The 14,537-nt window shown below is 52.8% G+C and overlaps 3 protein-coding genes across 3 annotated transcripts; 2 read left to right on the top strand and 1 right to left on the bottom strand.

The window, feature by feature from the left end:
- Positions 1 to 1,388: 1,388 nt before the first annotated feature.
- Positions 1,389 to 2,250, top strand: AYO21_05063 (hypothetical protein; the record flags this gene model as incomplete). The annotated part of the gene is made up of 2 exons (XM_022655034.1): positions 1,389 to 1,590; positions 1,709 to 2,250. 2 exons carry the CDS (start codon positions 1,389 to 1,391, stop codon positions 2,248 to 2,250), a joined length of 744 nt encoding a protein of 247 aa, XP_022512717.1.
- A 2,736-nt stretch (positions 2,251 to 4,986) lies between these two features.
- On the bottom strand, positions 4,987 to 7,002 carry AYO21_05062 (hypothetical protein; the record flags this gene model as incomplete). The annotated part of the gene is made up of 1 exon (XM_022655033.1): positions 4,987 to 7,002. One exon carries the CDS (start codon positions 7,000 to 7,002, stop codon positions 4,987 to 4,989), a length of 2,016 nt encoding a protein of 671 aa, XP_022512716.1.
- A 2,696-nt stretch (positions 7,003 to 9,698) lies between these two features.
- Positions 9,699 to 10,841, top strand: AYO21_05061 (hypothetical protein; the record flags this gene model as incomplete). Its single annotated transcript, XM_022655032.1, has 1 exon — positions 9,699 to 10,841. The coding sequence occupies one exon, from the start codon at positions 9,699 to 9,701 to the stop codon at positions 10,839 to 10,841; it is 1,143 nt and encodes a 380-aa protein (XP_022512715.1).
- Between the last annotated feature and the right edge of the window lie 3,696 nt (positions 10,842 to 14,537).

The raw sequence follows: 14,537 nt of genomic DNA, 5'->3' as shown, positions 1-14,537 counted from the left end.
AGATGGAGAGGGCAATTGGGGTGATCGACGAGGGGGAAACAAGGCGGGGATGCGGAGACTTTCTGCACGAGGCTCGAATAAGAACAAATCCCCTTTCCCATCCTCCTGATCTGCCGCACCGTCCTTGTGGAAGGGTACTCTCTAGCAGCTCATCTTTCTGTGGTTGGCCTTCTAACTAGGTTCGGGTCTTTCTTTAGACAATCTCGCCCCGAGGAAAATGCATGGACTCGAGCAGTGTCAAAGGACAGACACATCAGGCTGAGAGCCGCATTCACCAGCCGTGCGGCTCACCCACAAATCCAGCAAGAACCACGAGCCTCAGGAGATTGTGTCACAGACCACTTTGACACATTGAGAGTCGAGAGCATAGTCACTGAAGTCATCCCTCGACCTTCAAGAGCATGTTCACGACAGGAGGAGGTGCGAAGGAACAACGCAAGCCACCAGCTGAAAAATGGCCCCAACCTTATCCCGGACGTCTTGTATCATCAACAGACACTGAATGAGTGATTGATGAAGAGAAGAGAGATATGAAGCTCCTCTTGCTAGTAAGTGAAGGTTTCAATATCCCTTCTCCCAAAGATGCAAAAGTTCCCCTTGAGCTGCGCTCCTGAGTGCGCCAGGTGAAGCTAAAATATTTTGTTGCTTTGTGGCTGTTGACCTCGTCGTCTGGCCCCAATCCAATCAACGGCCACGACGTGTAGCCAAGGCTGTCTCTCTCGTGTTGAGCTGTCTGTTCTCCTGAAGTATACGGGACAAGCGGGAGACTTTCAGATGAGTTTGTCGTTTGAAGTGGTTTCTTTCTCCCACGCCAATGCTGGCGACGGCACTTTGGTTTCAACATTTATGGTCTCCATGTTGGCGTATTGTCGTGTTGTCGTTGATGTATGGCTGGAATGTCGAACAGCCTCACCCGCACCATGACAAGAAGTGTCCACCTCTCTAGCACCTTCTGTCACCGTCGTGACCTGCTGGCTGCAAGATCAAACTTGTACGGTCGATGGTGAGACGCCTCCGAACACAGAATAACACATCTACCATTGTTCGCTGTCAGGTCACTGGTCGGCAGAGACGGTGGCCATTTCCCCTTCACGCACAATTAATTTATTGACAAGGCAGACTCGGACAGAGAGATGAAGTTGGATGAAAAAAGGAGGAAATGGGAAGTTCTTGCCTACCATGGCTCATGAGGTCGATGGTCTTGTTGAGGTATAAATATGTCTGAGTATCTCTCGGGAAGGGGAATCATGACCAGGGAAAACAAAGAAGCAATCAAGTCAGGAAGACACACCCAAGCAAAAGCACAAACACAATCGTTAAAGTCATTCATTTATTTTACACATTTTCCCAGTCATCGACCATCGACGTGGTCTGTTTCGACACTCAGCATGCCTACCGTCATGTCCACCATCCTCGCCATGCTGGCCGCCTCGGCCGGCGTATCTATGGCCCGCCCTTCTCCTCAAGCGGCGTCCGACGACACCTCGGGCCTTGCGCCATTGCACATGGAAGTGCAGTGCGGGTGCTGGAACCTGTGCACGCTGGAAGCCTTGGGGGATACTTCTATTACTGGCTGTGACTCTACTTGTGGTAAGTTAGCCAAGTACCTTCTTCGAGAGCCATGCGCTCTTTGCTCTTCAAGGGCACTGTGTCTCTGCTTTTGGTCAAGTAACACCGCTGCTAACAAATACATTGTCCTTGTGATTAGATCCACAATTTCTCTGCGAAACCATCGAAGCACTGAGCGGAGGGCCGACCACGATCGCCGCAGCGGCAACTACCCCTTTGCCATCAGCCTCGGCTTCAGCTACAGCTTTAGCCAGACGTGAGAGACCCCATAACGGCGCTCCTCTGCCCTTCAACCCCTTCGGGCCTGGCGGCGAGCTCGAAACACTGTCAGAGTCGCAGCGAGCCAAAGCCAAAGCCAAGCGCGAGGTAGTGCAGCGAATGAACCGACCCATCATCGACCCCTGCCCTCAAGGTGTCGTCTGCGAAGCGTTCGCCAAACGCGAGCCCGAGCCACTCCCCGTTCCACTCCCGCCGATCGACCCCTTTGGCTGCCCGCACGGGCCGCTGCATTGCCCTCCCCCCGTGGGCGACGCGTGGAAACGTGCCGCCGCCGCCGCCGCCGCCCGTGACGTTGGTGAGTTCGAGTTCGAGAAGCGCCGCATCAATTGGGACTTGACTGTCAAGGGGTCGTGTAATGGGGGCGGATGTGGTGGCGAGGTGAGCGTTACCATACACTTTTAACGGGAAATCCCAGAGGGAGAGGGGAGGAGATGGATGGGAAGGGAGGGGACTATGGGGGACTATTATAGTGCCACGAACAGGTCAATGGGTCATTCGTGACAGTGGCAGGGTGGTGGAGTTGAGAAGGTGCACAGTGTGGACGGGTGCGAATGAAGGAGAGAGAGGGGGGGTTGAGTGAGTGAATGAGAGTGTGTGTGTTTGTTGTACGGTAGCTGGGCTATCAAACACCAAACACCAGGCACCAAGTAGAGCAATCTGATCAGAGTCGAGTCAAATCGAGGCTTTTTCGCTCAGACAGGGTACAGACCGTATTCTCGGAGAGGCGTCGGAGTTGGTACAGAATATGAGGACTACTCGTTATACGTGCGGTACTCGAGCAATGAAGATAATATATCGCGAAGTACCGAGTTCTACTAGGAATTCTTGATTTACCTACAGGCCCCGATCAAGAGAGGCTTGGGAAACCAATCCAGACCAATTCCGATGTTTCCAGTCCGATCTGTTCTGTTCTGTCAGGATTGTGTTGGACGGATATAGATCTGATTGTTGTCGCTGTCAACAAATACTTACTCCATACCTACTCCATCTCCGTCTCGTCGTGTCGTGACATTGTGAGTCGTGACAACTTTGGGTTACAGTTACAGTTACAGTTATAGTTATGGTTATGGTTACGACTACACTCAGGGATACAGTTTGGGTTTGATGAGGTACCTGACCAAGTGCCTAGTAAGCTGAGCCGCGCACACGCGCGCATAGTGCCCAACCATAAAAGAGATTGAGGTAATAGATAGATATACTTATTTACGGTGGTATGCCGAAAAATAGCAATAGATGATAATATCCAATAAAACAATATGCCACGTATCTAAAGGAAGAGGGGGGGTGCGGGAACCTGAGAATCCAGTACCCCGTACCTAGTACCTGGTACCTGATCAAGTGACAAGGGAGAGTGTGAGAGGTATTACACTACGAGTTTGATCCTTCAGCCTCAGCCTTGGCCTTTCGGTTGACTTGGGTTCGATCCCACATCTCTGAGCTCTGGAATCCTGGGATCCTTCCACTCTCGCCTCCACAAACCACAAACTCCTCCTCATTCCTTGTACCGAGTACAAGCTACCTATGTGCCCTGTAGGTACTCGGTACTTGTGAAACGAGTTCGTAGGTTTTGGGGGGGGGGGGGGGGGGGGACCTATTTCCTCATATGGATATGGTACTGCGTACCTCCATACTCCATACTCCATACTCTATAGGTATTTGTACAAGTACCAAGTATGTACTGTACCATCAAACCAGAGAGGTCTGTCTGTCCTGGGACTCTTGGTGTGCTTGGCTAATTGCGATGCACCAAGCTTTGCCCAGCATCGCCCAGCATTGCCGAGGACTTGGGCCCGGGCACCAGAGGGAAGACATGGGCTTGGAGGCTTGGAGGAAGCTTGGTCATAACCACATACCACACCCACCTCAAAGTCACTCTTCTGACTACCAATACCAGTACCAGTACCAGTACCGAGATTGAACGCAAGAAGTTGCTTAAAGAACCATTGATCATGGCGCCATGGTAGCGAGAGTGAGAGCGAGAGTGGCCGTGGGGATAGATCCTGGCCAGGGCCCCCAGGGGCGATGGTGATGGTGATGGTGGTGTGGTAGTGTGACCAAGACCCAACCCCAACCCAACCCCAAAACCGCGATTCGATTGAGATGGAGATGGAGAGAGGACCGAACACCCAGTGCCGCAAGTAGTAGTCGCAGTATCTGGTCGCAGTCCTTGTACCTAGTACGAGTAGCACCTCGTAGTCTGGCCGATCCCCCTTAGACTGCTCGACTCGGGCCTCGCTACATCCTCCTCATCTCACTTCATCTCATCTCGTTTTATTTCATCGACCCGCACGCTCATCCTCTGTCTGTCCGGTCCACTGAGTGAGTGGTCCCAAATTTCCGAGGCGCCGTTTTAGCGGGCGAGCTGTTGGCGACTGTTGTTGAGTCTGGCAATCTGTTGGTTAGGGACTACTCTATGCAGGTACTCAGTACTCGGTATTCTACCTCGTACTCCCCCTCCCTACTCGTATTCGGTCCTCAGATTCCGCGACTCAGTCGGCAGTAGAAGCTCGTTCTCGTTGGTAGCCTGGCTGGACCAAGTGGCACCAGCGGCACCAACGGCACCAGTGGTGGTGGTAACAAGGAATTACACTACTCATAGGGACTCACACACAACGAACATTAGGCGAGACGAGCACACGAGCAACCCCCTCCCCCCAGCCACAGCCACAATCCAATTTCCCCCGTCACCCACGAAACCAGGCCAGGTCAAACTTTGGGGAAGCACGCATGTAAGCACAAGCAAAGCACACTTCTGACTTCTGCGGAAGGGAGGCATTACCTAGGTATGTATGCACTACGTAGGTAAGGAAGCCATCAAGATACTACTGCGCAGAATATTGTATTCATGTGGTAGATAGATAGATGAATAGATAGATGATTGGGATCAATTTCGTCTGTCACGCCGGGTCCTATGTTATGGGTAATGCTTCGCAAGGCCGTCTCTCCCAAGGGCCCAAAAACAAAAAAACGAAAAAAAAAATAAATAATCAAAATCCTCTTTCGTCATGTACTGCGGACTGAAAGTGAGGGGCTTTTCCAACACATTTTGTATTGCGCACTATATTCCCCCGTGAAAACAAATGCTAGATGACAGACAAAAAATGAAACTCATTACTAAGATATATGCTTTCAAGACATTCACAGAGCAAAAGCAAGAGCAAGCAATCCAAGAGCTGCCGTGCCAGATGATACCATCACTGACGAGGCCGCACCAGTGAATGACGACGTAGACACAGCGCTGGTCGTGCTAGATCCCTCGTTCTGCACTTGCGTGCCCGAGTTGTCGCTGCCAGACGTGCTGGTGCCCGAGCCAGGGCAGACCTTGCCCACATCCGACGGAACAGTGGGGAAGTTGTCAATAGCGTCCAAAATAGCAACAGCCATACCACCAGAAAAGTGAGACTGGACGTGGCAATGGAGGAGCCAGGCACCAGGCGTGTTGACCTCGTACCGGAACACCATCCACGTGTTGTTGCCCTCGGCAGGGATGCTGGTGAAGCCGTCAACATAAGGAGGGTTGACCAGGTTGAATGGGTAGCCGGCCGTGATGGCATCGGCCACGTTGGTGAAGTTGAAGTCGCCCACACCGGCGCCGATCATGTAGAACTTGTTGGCGTGCTTGTGGATGGGATGCGGCTCAGCCACGGGGCCTGAAACCTTGATGATCAAGTCAACCCACTGGTTGGCCTTGGTCTCCAAGATCAAGTCGCTGGTGGGAATGCTCGACGGGCTCTGGAACAGAAGAGGGGGAGTGTCATCATCGCTGCTCATGTTGTACGAGTCAGTGCCCGACAGTGTCCAGGCCCACGCCTCGGTAGGTTGAACGGGAGACTTCTGGATGTCCAGGATGAAGCTGACATCGGCGCTCGGCGCAGGGGTGTTGGCTGGGTAAGGAGCGGCGAGAGCATTGTTCAGGGGGACAATGGCAGTAGTGTTCTGGCCACCATAGTTCATCGCCGAGACACCAGCGGGCGCGTTGTTACCACCCTTGTACGACAGGACACCAAAGCCCGAGATGACCTGGTTGATACCCTCGTTGGCAACACGGATCGTGTAGTCACCAGGGGTTTGGTCGAGCTTGACCAAGAACGAGACACGGTCACCGTTGCTGAGACTGATCTGGTCCACGACTTGAGGGACAATGTAGTTGCCGTTGATTTCGTAGACGTACAGCTTGTGGCTGTCGATGGTGACCTTGACCAACACAACACCGGCAGGGCTGATGAAGCTCATCGCAGCCCATCCATTGCTGGGGTCAACCGAGTAGGTGAAGTTCGAACCACCATAGCCAATGCAGGTGTCGTAAGCATCGGTAGGCAAAGCAGCCAGGTTCTGCAGCGCAAGGTACTGGCCACCTTGGATGGCAGCATTGTTAGGAGGAACACAGCCCTTGGCGGTCAGAGAGGATCCGTTCAGCACTTGCGGTTCTTGAGGAGCAGCAGATGCGGTGAGGTCGGCAATAGATGGGCAGTACTGCGAGCCGAATCCGTTCAGGGTGATCGAGTCACTGCAGGCCCAGTCGACGTTGGCCGTCTGTTCAACCGCAAAGAACTCATCGAAGGTGTATCGGTTCCAGTCGGTAACAAAGACGGGCTCAACGTTGAGCGCAGCCTTGGTGATGGCATCCACATCAGAGCTGCTGATCTGGCTGAAGGGCGTCTCAGCATCATCCGCTGGAGCAATCAGAATGGCACCGTAGAGACCGTCCATCATCTGTCCCTTGTAATGAGCATGGTAGAAGTAGTTGCCCGACTCGGTCGCGGTCCATTGATACATGTAGCTGGTACCAGGTTGGATCGAGTATTGGCTGACACCGGGCACACCGTCGGCCCATGGTGTACCATTTTGACGAATACCGTGGAAGTGGATGCCAGTGGCATTAGGCATGTTGTTGTTGACGACAAAGTCGACACAGTCCCCAACCTTCATCTTCAAGGGAGGACCGGGCAGGGAGCCGTTGGTCAGGATGGCATTTCTGGAGATGCCTTTGCTGGGGTCTGTGGGCGCCCAAGTGAGGTCAATAGTGAATGGAATGCATTTGGACGACGAGGCGCAGACTGAGCTGTCGCCGGAGCCACCATCGGCGGCGACGGATTGGATCGAGGAAACGAGTGTGAGGGCGGCGACAGCCTTGAGAAGGCGTGTGAACGCCATTATTACCTATAGACAAGAGGGCAACGAAGAAAGAAAGACTGCGGCCGGACAGCTATGTAGTAGGAGAGGGTTAGTAGAACACAAGAAAACCAAGCGAAGCCCAAGGGAAGACGACCAAGTCTTATGAAGGAACAAGACATCGCAAGCACCAACCCAAGACCACCAAGCACCATGCCACTCACCAGGGCTGATTTCCCCGAGGTGGCTTCAGATTGGAAGGACCACAGTAATGCCAGCCATCCTGGAACAGATACGGCGTCGACAAGGTTTGGGTGTCTGGGGCGCAAGAGCCTCCTGGTGCCTTTTTCAGCCATATACGCTTACCGTATTCACGATGGCGGGATCCTCCCTATCCACTCGGATGGAGTCTGATCAGCCTCTCCCCATTTATCAACAAACATCCCCCCAGCCTCTGGCGCTATTGGGCGGTGACATCCTCCGTGCTAGAGTAAGATGTCAGCTTCGGCGACTGCCTGCTCGGAGTGCATGTGCATTCAGGAATTGCATACGCGAGCGGACAATTGCTGCATGATCGGCCAATGGTCACAAAGTCGGTCAACCAGAGAGCCCTGTCAGAAACCACACCCAATACCGAGTCGACCATGAGCCATCAGGCGAGCTCATTTGACTGAGATTGCGAACAGGGAAGGTTGCCCCCCCTTCCATGACTTTGTCAGTTGGCGGCCACATGAATCTGGCCAAGCTCATGCACGAAAGAGGGGACCGTTGAAGTGGTAATTCAATCAGATGTGACCGTGTGATCCATGCGCAGAGGCTGAACCCCAGCTGCCACAAGGCCGCAGGGTCCCACCACCCCCGGGTGCCCACTGGCCCTTGGATTTGGTTCGTGCCCTGTTACGTGACAGTGGACGCATTCAGAAATGGACACTCCACCACCAACCGAGCTAGAGGTCACCATGCCATCTTAGCGCCGTTAAGCATCGGGGGCTAGAAGCTGGATGACCCTTCAGCTACTGCTGCGCCCGCCCATCCCACTTTTGGCCGGGTTTTTGGCTGTCTTTTTGTTTTGGTCGTGCCCTAGCCTAATGGAGCCTATCCCTGGGGGTAAACAGACCACTGCGAGAGAAAACCAGGGGGGAAAACTCGTGAGGCGTGGACTGATGAATCGCGCAAACACATCGCGATCATGGCTTGCTTATTCGCTTGTAATCGGCTGCCTGATGTTCGGAAGGATTCATGGATGTTCTTGGGGTCCAGCTCTTGAATCCCGTGGGAGGCAGTCTCGTATGTGAGCAGAGGCCTAAACCAGGTGGCGAGGAGAATTATTCTCGGGACCAAGCAATAACTGGAACTGTTCTAAAAGAGCTTGCATGCAGTAGAGTATTGCCACCATTTCAGGTACAGCCGTGCTCGGACCGCCTTGCGCTTTTCGAGTGTGAGTGGACTGAAACTGCAAAACTGGGCCACCAGACGGCAGGTGAGCAACGATTGACCTAAAAATAATCCCTTCCGGTTAGTGTCTTGAGATTTTTTAAACTTGTATTCGTGCGAAAAGATGGGCTCCAGTAACAGAAACAGGGAATCCCAAAACGCGGGAAGTACCACTTGGTGAGGAACAAGACGACCCAAGAAGGTTCGCAGCCCTTTTTTGGAGCTTGTATTTGGCAGACGGTAGAACCAACCTTCTCACTGGGCCAACCATGCCCTGGCGAAAGGCTACAGCAAATTGAAACAAACACACAAATAGCCCTTCTGGGACGCGTTGTTGGTCTAGTGTGGTCCTCGCTCTTTCTGGCTCGGAACTTGCGATCATCATGATGTAGCATCTTCCTTTTTGGACGTTATGTGTATCGATATGAGGACGGTGAGAGAGGCTGGGATGTAATGGAGGAGGCCGGGGAGGATTATTGGGGACTGGGTCTGCCGGAAAGAGTGGGAGGTTGGGGGCATGCAATGACAGCAATGGCTGATGATAGGCGTCGATGGCTTGCGGAAAATCGTTGTTTCTCACACGTGGCTGCGGTGGTTGACGAGGTTGACGAAGTTCTGGAGCTTCTGGTGGTTTCAGATGCACCTCAACACCTGCGCAACTACGTCAGGCTGGCCCCGTGTCTAGGCAATTATTGAAAGGGTATTGAACTCTTTTGGTAGGGGTACTACTGTACGAGTACTCGGTACTGACGGGTGAGCCGGAGTGGTGAGTTGACACGAGTGAGAGCTAAGAAGGTGTGAGGCTCTCGCTTGTGCGAGTGATGGTAGTGCTCCTTTTCCGCAGTTTCGCTACTGCTTCGACTGTTACGCCCCGGAAACCCTCAACTACGCTCACTGTCAGGCTGTGCATTCGCCCATGCGAGAGATTTTTCGCCTCCGTACTTCCACAGTTCCACGCTTCTATCCGCTGTTCCGTCGTCCATATGTCGTTTACTCTTCCTTACGTACAAAGGACAAAATGCCTTTCTCTTCTGCACCCCTTCTCAACAGTCAGACTAACTACGGACCTCGATCCCTTCCTTTACGGTCATGTTCAGGCCCGTCGACTAGCAAGGCGCGCCCGCTTCCTTTCTCCCCCCTCCTCCTTATCCACCGAGCCATCAAGCGAAGCCTCGTGTTTGTGCATGTCCTATCAGCAAAGTTATCGTAAAGAGCCAACCATCTTGGGCATTTTGTCTCTTGCGTGATCAACGCCTCGTTTGCGCCCGTGCGCCCAGGCCCAGTAATCGTTTATCACCTCCACCATGCCGGCCCCTTTGATCCAGAATGCCATCACGAGCATCACGGTGTGCCTGACCTTCCTAGCTTCGCTCCAATCGCAGTCCTCGTCACAATCTTTTCGCGCTTCGGTGTCCGCTGCAGCGGTTGGTCCTGCAGTCGCTTCCAACTTTCCTGACCCAGGCCTCGCTTTGGACACCAGCAGTGGCTTCGAGACTTGGTATGCCTTCAGTACTCAGACCGGCAAGATCAACGTGCAACTTGCCTCCTCACCGGACTTTTCGACCTGGAAGCTGCATGAAGGCTACGATGCTCTACCCACGACGCCAGGTTGGGCACGTCGGTCTCCTCATGCTGGTGTCTGGGCCCCTGACGTGAACCAGCGCCTGGACGGATCGTGGGTCATGTATTTTGCGGCCGTAGGGCGGACACATCCACAGAAGCATTGCATTGGTGCTGCCACCTCTCCCAATGTGACAGGGCCTTACATTCCTCTCGACGATCCCATCGTGTGCGATCTGCCTCGAGGCGGTAACATCGATCCAAATCTCTTCATCGATCCCATCAACAACGAGAACTACCTGGTCTACAAAACGGATGGAAACGCCATTGGACATGGTGGTGCCTGTGGCAATACCGAAAACCCTGTTGTGCCGACTCCACTGTATCTTCAATTGATGGACCCCCAAGACCTTGTCACACCAATCGGCAAGCCTGTCTACTTGTTCTCAAACGCCAACAGTTTCAGTGAAGACGGCCCGAACGTCGAACGGCCATGTATGGTCTACCGGAACTCAACCTACTATCTCCTGTATAACGCCCACTGTTTCACCAGTCTGCAATACCGCATCGACTATGTCAGCTGTAAGGTTGGCGTCGACACGCATACCGGTGTATTGGGTTGTGACTGGGACGCCCTAAAGACGAAGCAGCAAACCTCCAAGGACCACACGCTGCTCCAGACCGGCGACGTCGTGTCCGGTACCCAACTCTATGCTCCAGGCAGTATGGACGTCAGTCCCGACCAGCGCAGAGTGGTCTTTCACGGTGATGTCAACTTGGACTGGTTCAAGCCTCATCATCCTCAGACCGTCCGTCGTGACCGTGCCATGTTTGCGGGCGAGATTGACTTTGTCAAGTCAGAACTCCATGTCACTGAGCTTCTCTGACGGCAGGCCCGTGACGAATCCGCAAACGAGACACTTTTTCCTGATGGCCACGTGAGATGACACAAGATGACGCGAGATGAAACGATATGACAGATCTGAGGGTAACAACCTTTTAAAGGCCTCCAAGGCACGGCTCATCCTTTCTCCACTTCCTGCAGGAAGGCACCAGTTTCCCTTTCCACGAGTATTCGATGTTCGTTCATCCTTCGCGATCCCACGGTCAAAGTCCATGATTACACCACCAAACCACATTCTGCATGTTCATTGCTATATTCGAGTTCGAGATTTTCAGAGAGCGGCCGCACGGACCGCTCTTACCTGCTGCGCTCGAATCGGGTCGGGGCGTCTTCAGGCCACACGCCTCAAAACCAAGCAAATCCTCAAAATCCTTCCAGACGGTACATAGAAGGCTGCGCGCTCCCTCAGTCAGTGTCAGATTGCATCTTCACGTCCTTATTTTCCGGTCTACATAGATCCATACGACCACCAATTTACAGCGTCGGCGTCCAGGTTCCCGTTCCATCCTTTGATTATGCGAATATTACTATATGATGACTGACAGTTACTACCTCCTTTCAACTTGTACTACATGATGTGGGATATTTGAGTGATTAATCTTATTGCTGATGCATTGAGAGAGGGGCGAGGTTTGGAGTCAATGGACGAGTGCCAGAGTTGATTGTTGGATTTGTGTTATTAGAGGATACATCCGGTCCGATGAGTCTGATAGATATGGACATGGCCTAGACGAAGAACATATATTCATGTATAGAATCAATCAATTCAAAGAGGTAAAAGGTTCTGAAATACCTGGCAGGAGAAGAAGACAACGACTGGAGAAAAGGGGTCAGGTCGATGAGTTACGTCTAGAGAGTTTCCCTTTCTAACTTATCTTCTTGTCGTATATAGTATATAGCATGGGCCACGGACCATGTACCATGTCGCATCTGTCTCTCGTCTTGTCATCTTGTCGTCCTGTCACATTGTCGACTGTCTCGGCCTCTCACCTCGTTGATAACGGACCAGACCAGTGACGTGTGATGTGTGCCTTTTTCCTTTTCCGTGTGTATCAGGGTAGAAGGTCGTCCAAGTAAACGTCCAACCAAGCCTTTCTGCTGTGTTCCCTCCTGTTGATCCGTGGATCCTGGGTTCCTGGCTCCTGGTGCATTACACAACATGACCAGGTGACAAGGTTGATAGTGGATAGTGGATAGTGGAATTGGGAGGTACAGGTCGAGATCGAAATTGCTTTCTCCCTGCTCCCTGTCCTGTACCACTTTCCTCTTGTGTGGCACCGTGAGCCTTGACCCCTGTGTGTGGCGGCAGCGGCAGCGGCAGCGGTGGTGGCCTGGGTTAAGGACGGATCAGAATTAGGGCCTTCCTGTCGTTGTTGTTGTTCCTGTTCTTGTTGCACGACCGGGCCGCCAGGCCGCCACTCAATCAGTCAGTCAGCCGTCCTCCAGCAGACAAGGGGGCAGAATGAATCTTGTGTAACTCACTCGATCGACTGACCCCCTTTGCCTGTTCGCGCCAGAGAAAGGGGACGATTGGGGTTGTGGTTGTTGCTTGAGTTGTTTGTGCGACACTACTTGGCTCCGTCCATATACCCTGCACGCCCTGCAAACCATGGATTCATGGCTTCGTATTTTCACGAATATGGACATGGACATGGCTGCTGCCTCAGTCAGTGAGTCGATCAATCAGTCAGTCCGTCAGTCAGTCAACATCTCTGGTCAATCGATTTTTGTGTACCACGGCCCCTTGAACCCTTGATTCTTTGTGCAACGGGGACATTCCCCTTCCAGGGAAATTTGACGTCTTCCCTTTTCCGTACCTGAGAATACAATCGCAAAGGGCAAGAGGAAGAGTCTGAGGAACACAGGCACTTGTACACTGTACACTGTGCCTTGGACCGCATACGATGAGGGTCATATGTTTTCAGTAAACTCCGGATCAGTTGGGACGTTAGTTGGTCAGTCGGCTCCGATCACACCCTGCCAGCATGCATCGTGAGTCTAAAACACAAGAGGGAGGAGGGCATTCTCATATGGGATCCTTGTCGTGTGGGTGTGTATATGTATGCAGCCGGCGGCGGCGCATAATGGACCTAAGTGCAGAGGGGAGCTCTCGTCGGAGCAGTATAGACGGATTCCCGGACCATGGGGTTGCTCTCCCCCAGTCACTTCTTCTGACGTGATGAGCAGCTGGAGAAGGATGCGGCTCGAGAGATCCATCAAGGGCTGCATGCCACTGACCGCGTCTGATTCGCAGTCGTGGCCATTGCCATTATCCGTCCGTGAAACAATTGGTGATATCCTCTCCCTCGCGATGGACCTTGTCAAGACAACCCCTTGTCCTGGGATCAATGCACAGTATAGTGGCCATAGCTCAGTCAATGCAATCCCTACAAAATGTGCCGCGACATTCGTGAACCGACGCCTGTGTTCGGCAGAGAGGTCACAATCCGGTGTTGGTGGCCTCTCGAATGGAGCATCGCAACCATTACAAACCCCTCTTGGCCAACTCCCAACTCAGATGGTTCTTCAGTTGTCCGCAAAGACGAAAATAGTGGTGGTGGTGGTCAGACCTGAACCTGATAATCTGCGGGACGGGGAAAGGATTGTAGTCCGGCAGACCTTCGACGCGCGCCAGTGACTTCGCAGCATGCAATGGATGTAAATATATATCGGTATTTTCAAGGTCGCAACCTTGCTTTACCCATTTGCATTATCGTCTTCCTGCTGCACGTTGGATGACCTGGCCAGTATGGTCGCTTGGTCAGGACGATTTAACGAGTGGACAACTAGTCCTGACGGGGACAGATCTTGTGCCGATAATACGGGGAAGAATCGGGGATTCTAGTCTCGTGTTCGGAGCTGCAACCGGAATATAGAACATAACAAAGGTAGGAGGGGAAGCGGACAACTGATCCGTAGTGCGTGATGAGTTTGGTGAAGCGACAAGATGACAAGGACGCAATTACGCACTCGAGCAGGTGTATTGATGAAGTTGTTCATGGTGGTATTGGGAGATTCTGGCTGTGATTGACGTCGCTCCAGCTCCAGACATTCACTCGGTGAGAAGGTCGATGTGAAGTCTCTTCCACGTGGTTCGTGATCTGTGTATCGCCTTTTGCTTCGGAGATGGATGGCTCCCAGGGCCAATGGGGCCTCAGACGATCGAAACCCAAAGGCCGCCTCTGAGTTTCAAGGGCAGACCCGGATCGGATAGTGCATATCTCGTGTTGGACTCTGCATCGCTGCGTGGACATTGTCTTGTCAACCACTCCATCCTCCTTGGCCAGGGGTCTACTGCTCCCTCTGTCGTATGACAATGCCGCCAACGAGTGTGAGTCGATCGAGTGTGGTTGTCTGTCGAGCTTAGCATTCATGTTCCACAAGGGTCAAGACCCAGCTCACGAAGCAAGCAGGACGACAGCGCCAAAGATGTACCTGGTTTCGACAAAACCCGTCACGCGAATCCCGACCAACAACGCTCCTGATCATCCATTGTCGTCGCTGCCGCCCGCAACAATATCTCCAGGAAGCAACCCTGAGGTGAGAAATCGTGCCTTGAGTAGACAACATCACGGCCCAGGGTACATACGGACCAGTCAAGGAGCGGGCAGTAGTTTCTTGATTAACAAGTTGTTAGCCATGACTGCGGCAGGGAGTCAGGTAAAAACCCTCTCTGAGC

This window comes from Fonsecaea monophora, assembly GCF_001642475.1.
Source record: "Fonsecaea monophora strain CBS 269.37 chromosome Unknown Scaff30, whole genome shotgun sequence".
In the NCBI taxonomy this organism is placed as follows: Eukaryota; Fungi; Ascomycota; class Eurotiomycetes; order Chaetothyriales; family Herpotrichiellaceae; genus Fonsecaea; species Fonsecaea monophora.
This window is presented reverse-complemented; position numbering and strand designations above follow the sequence as displayed.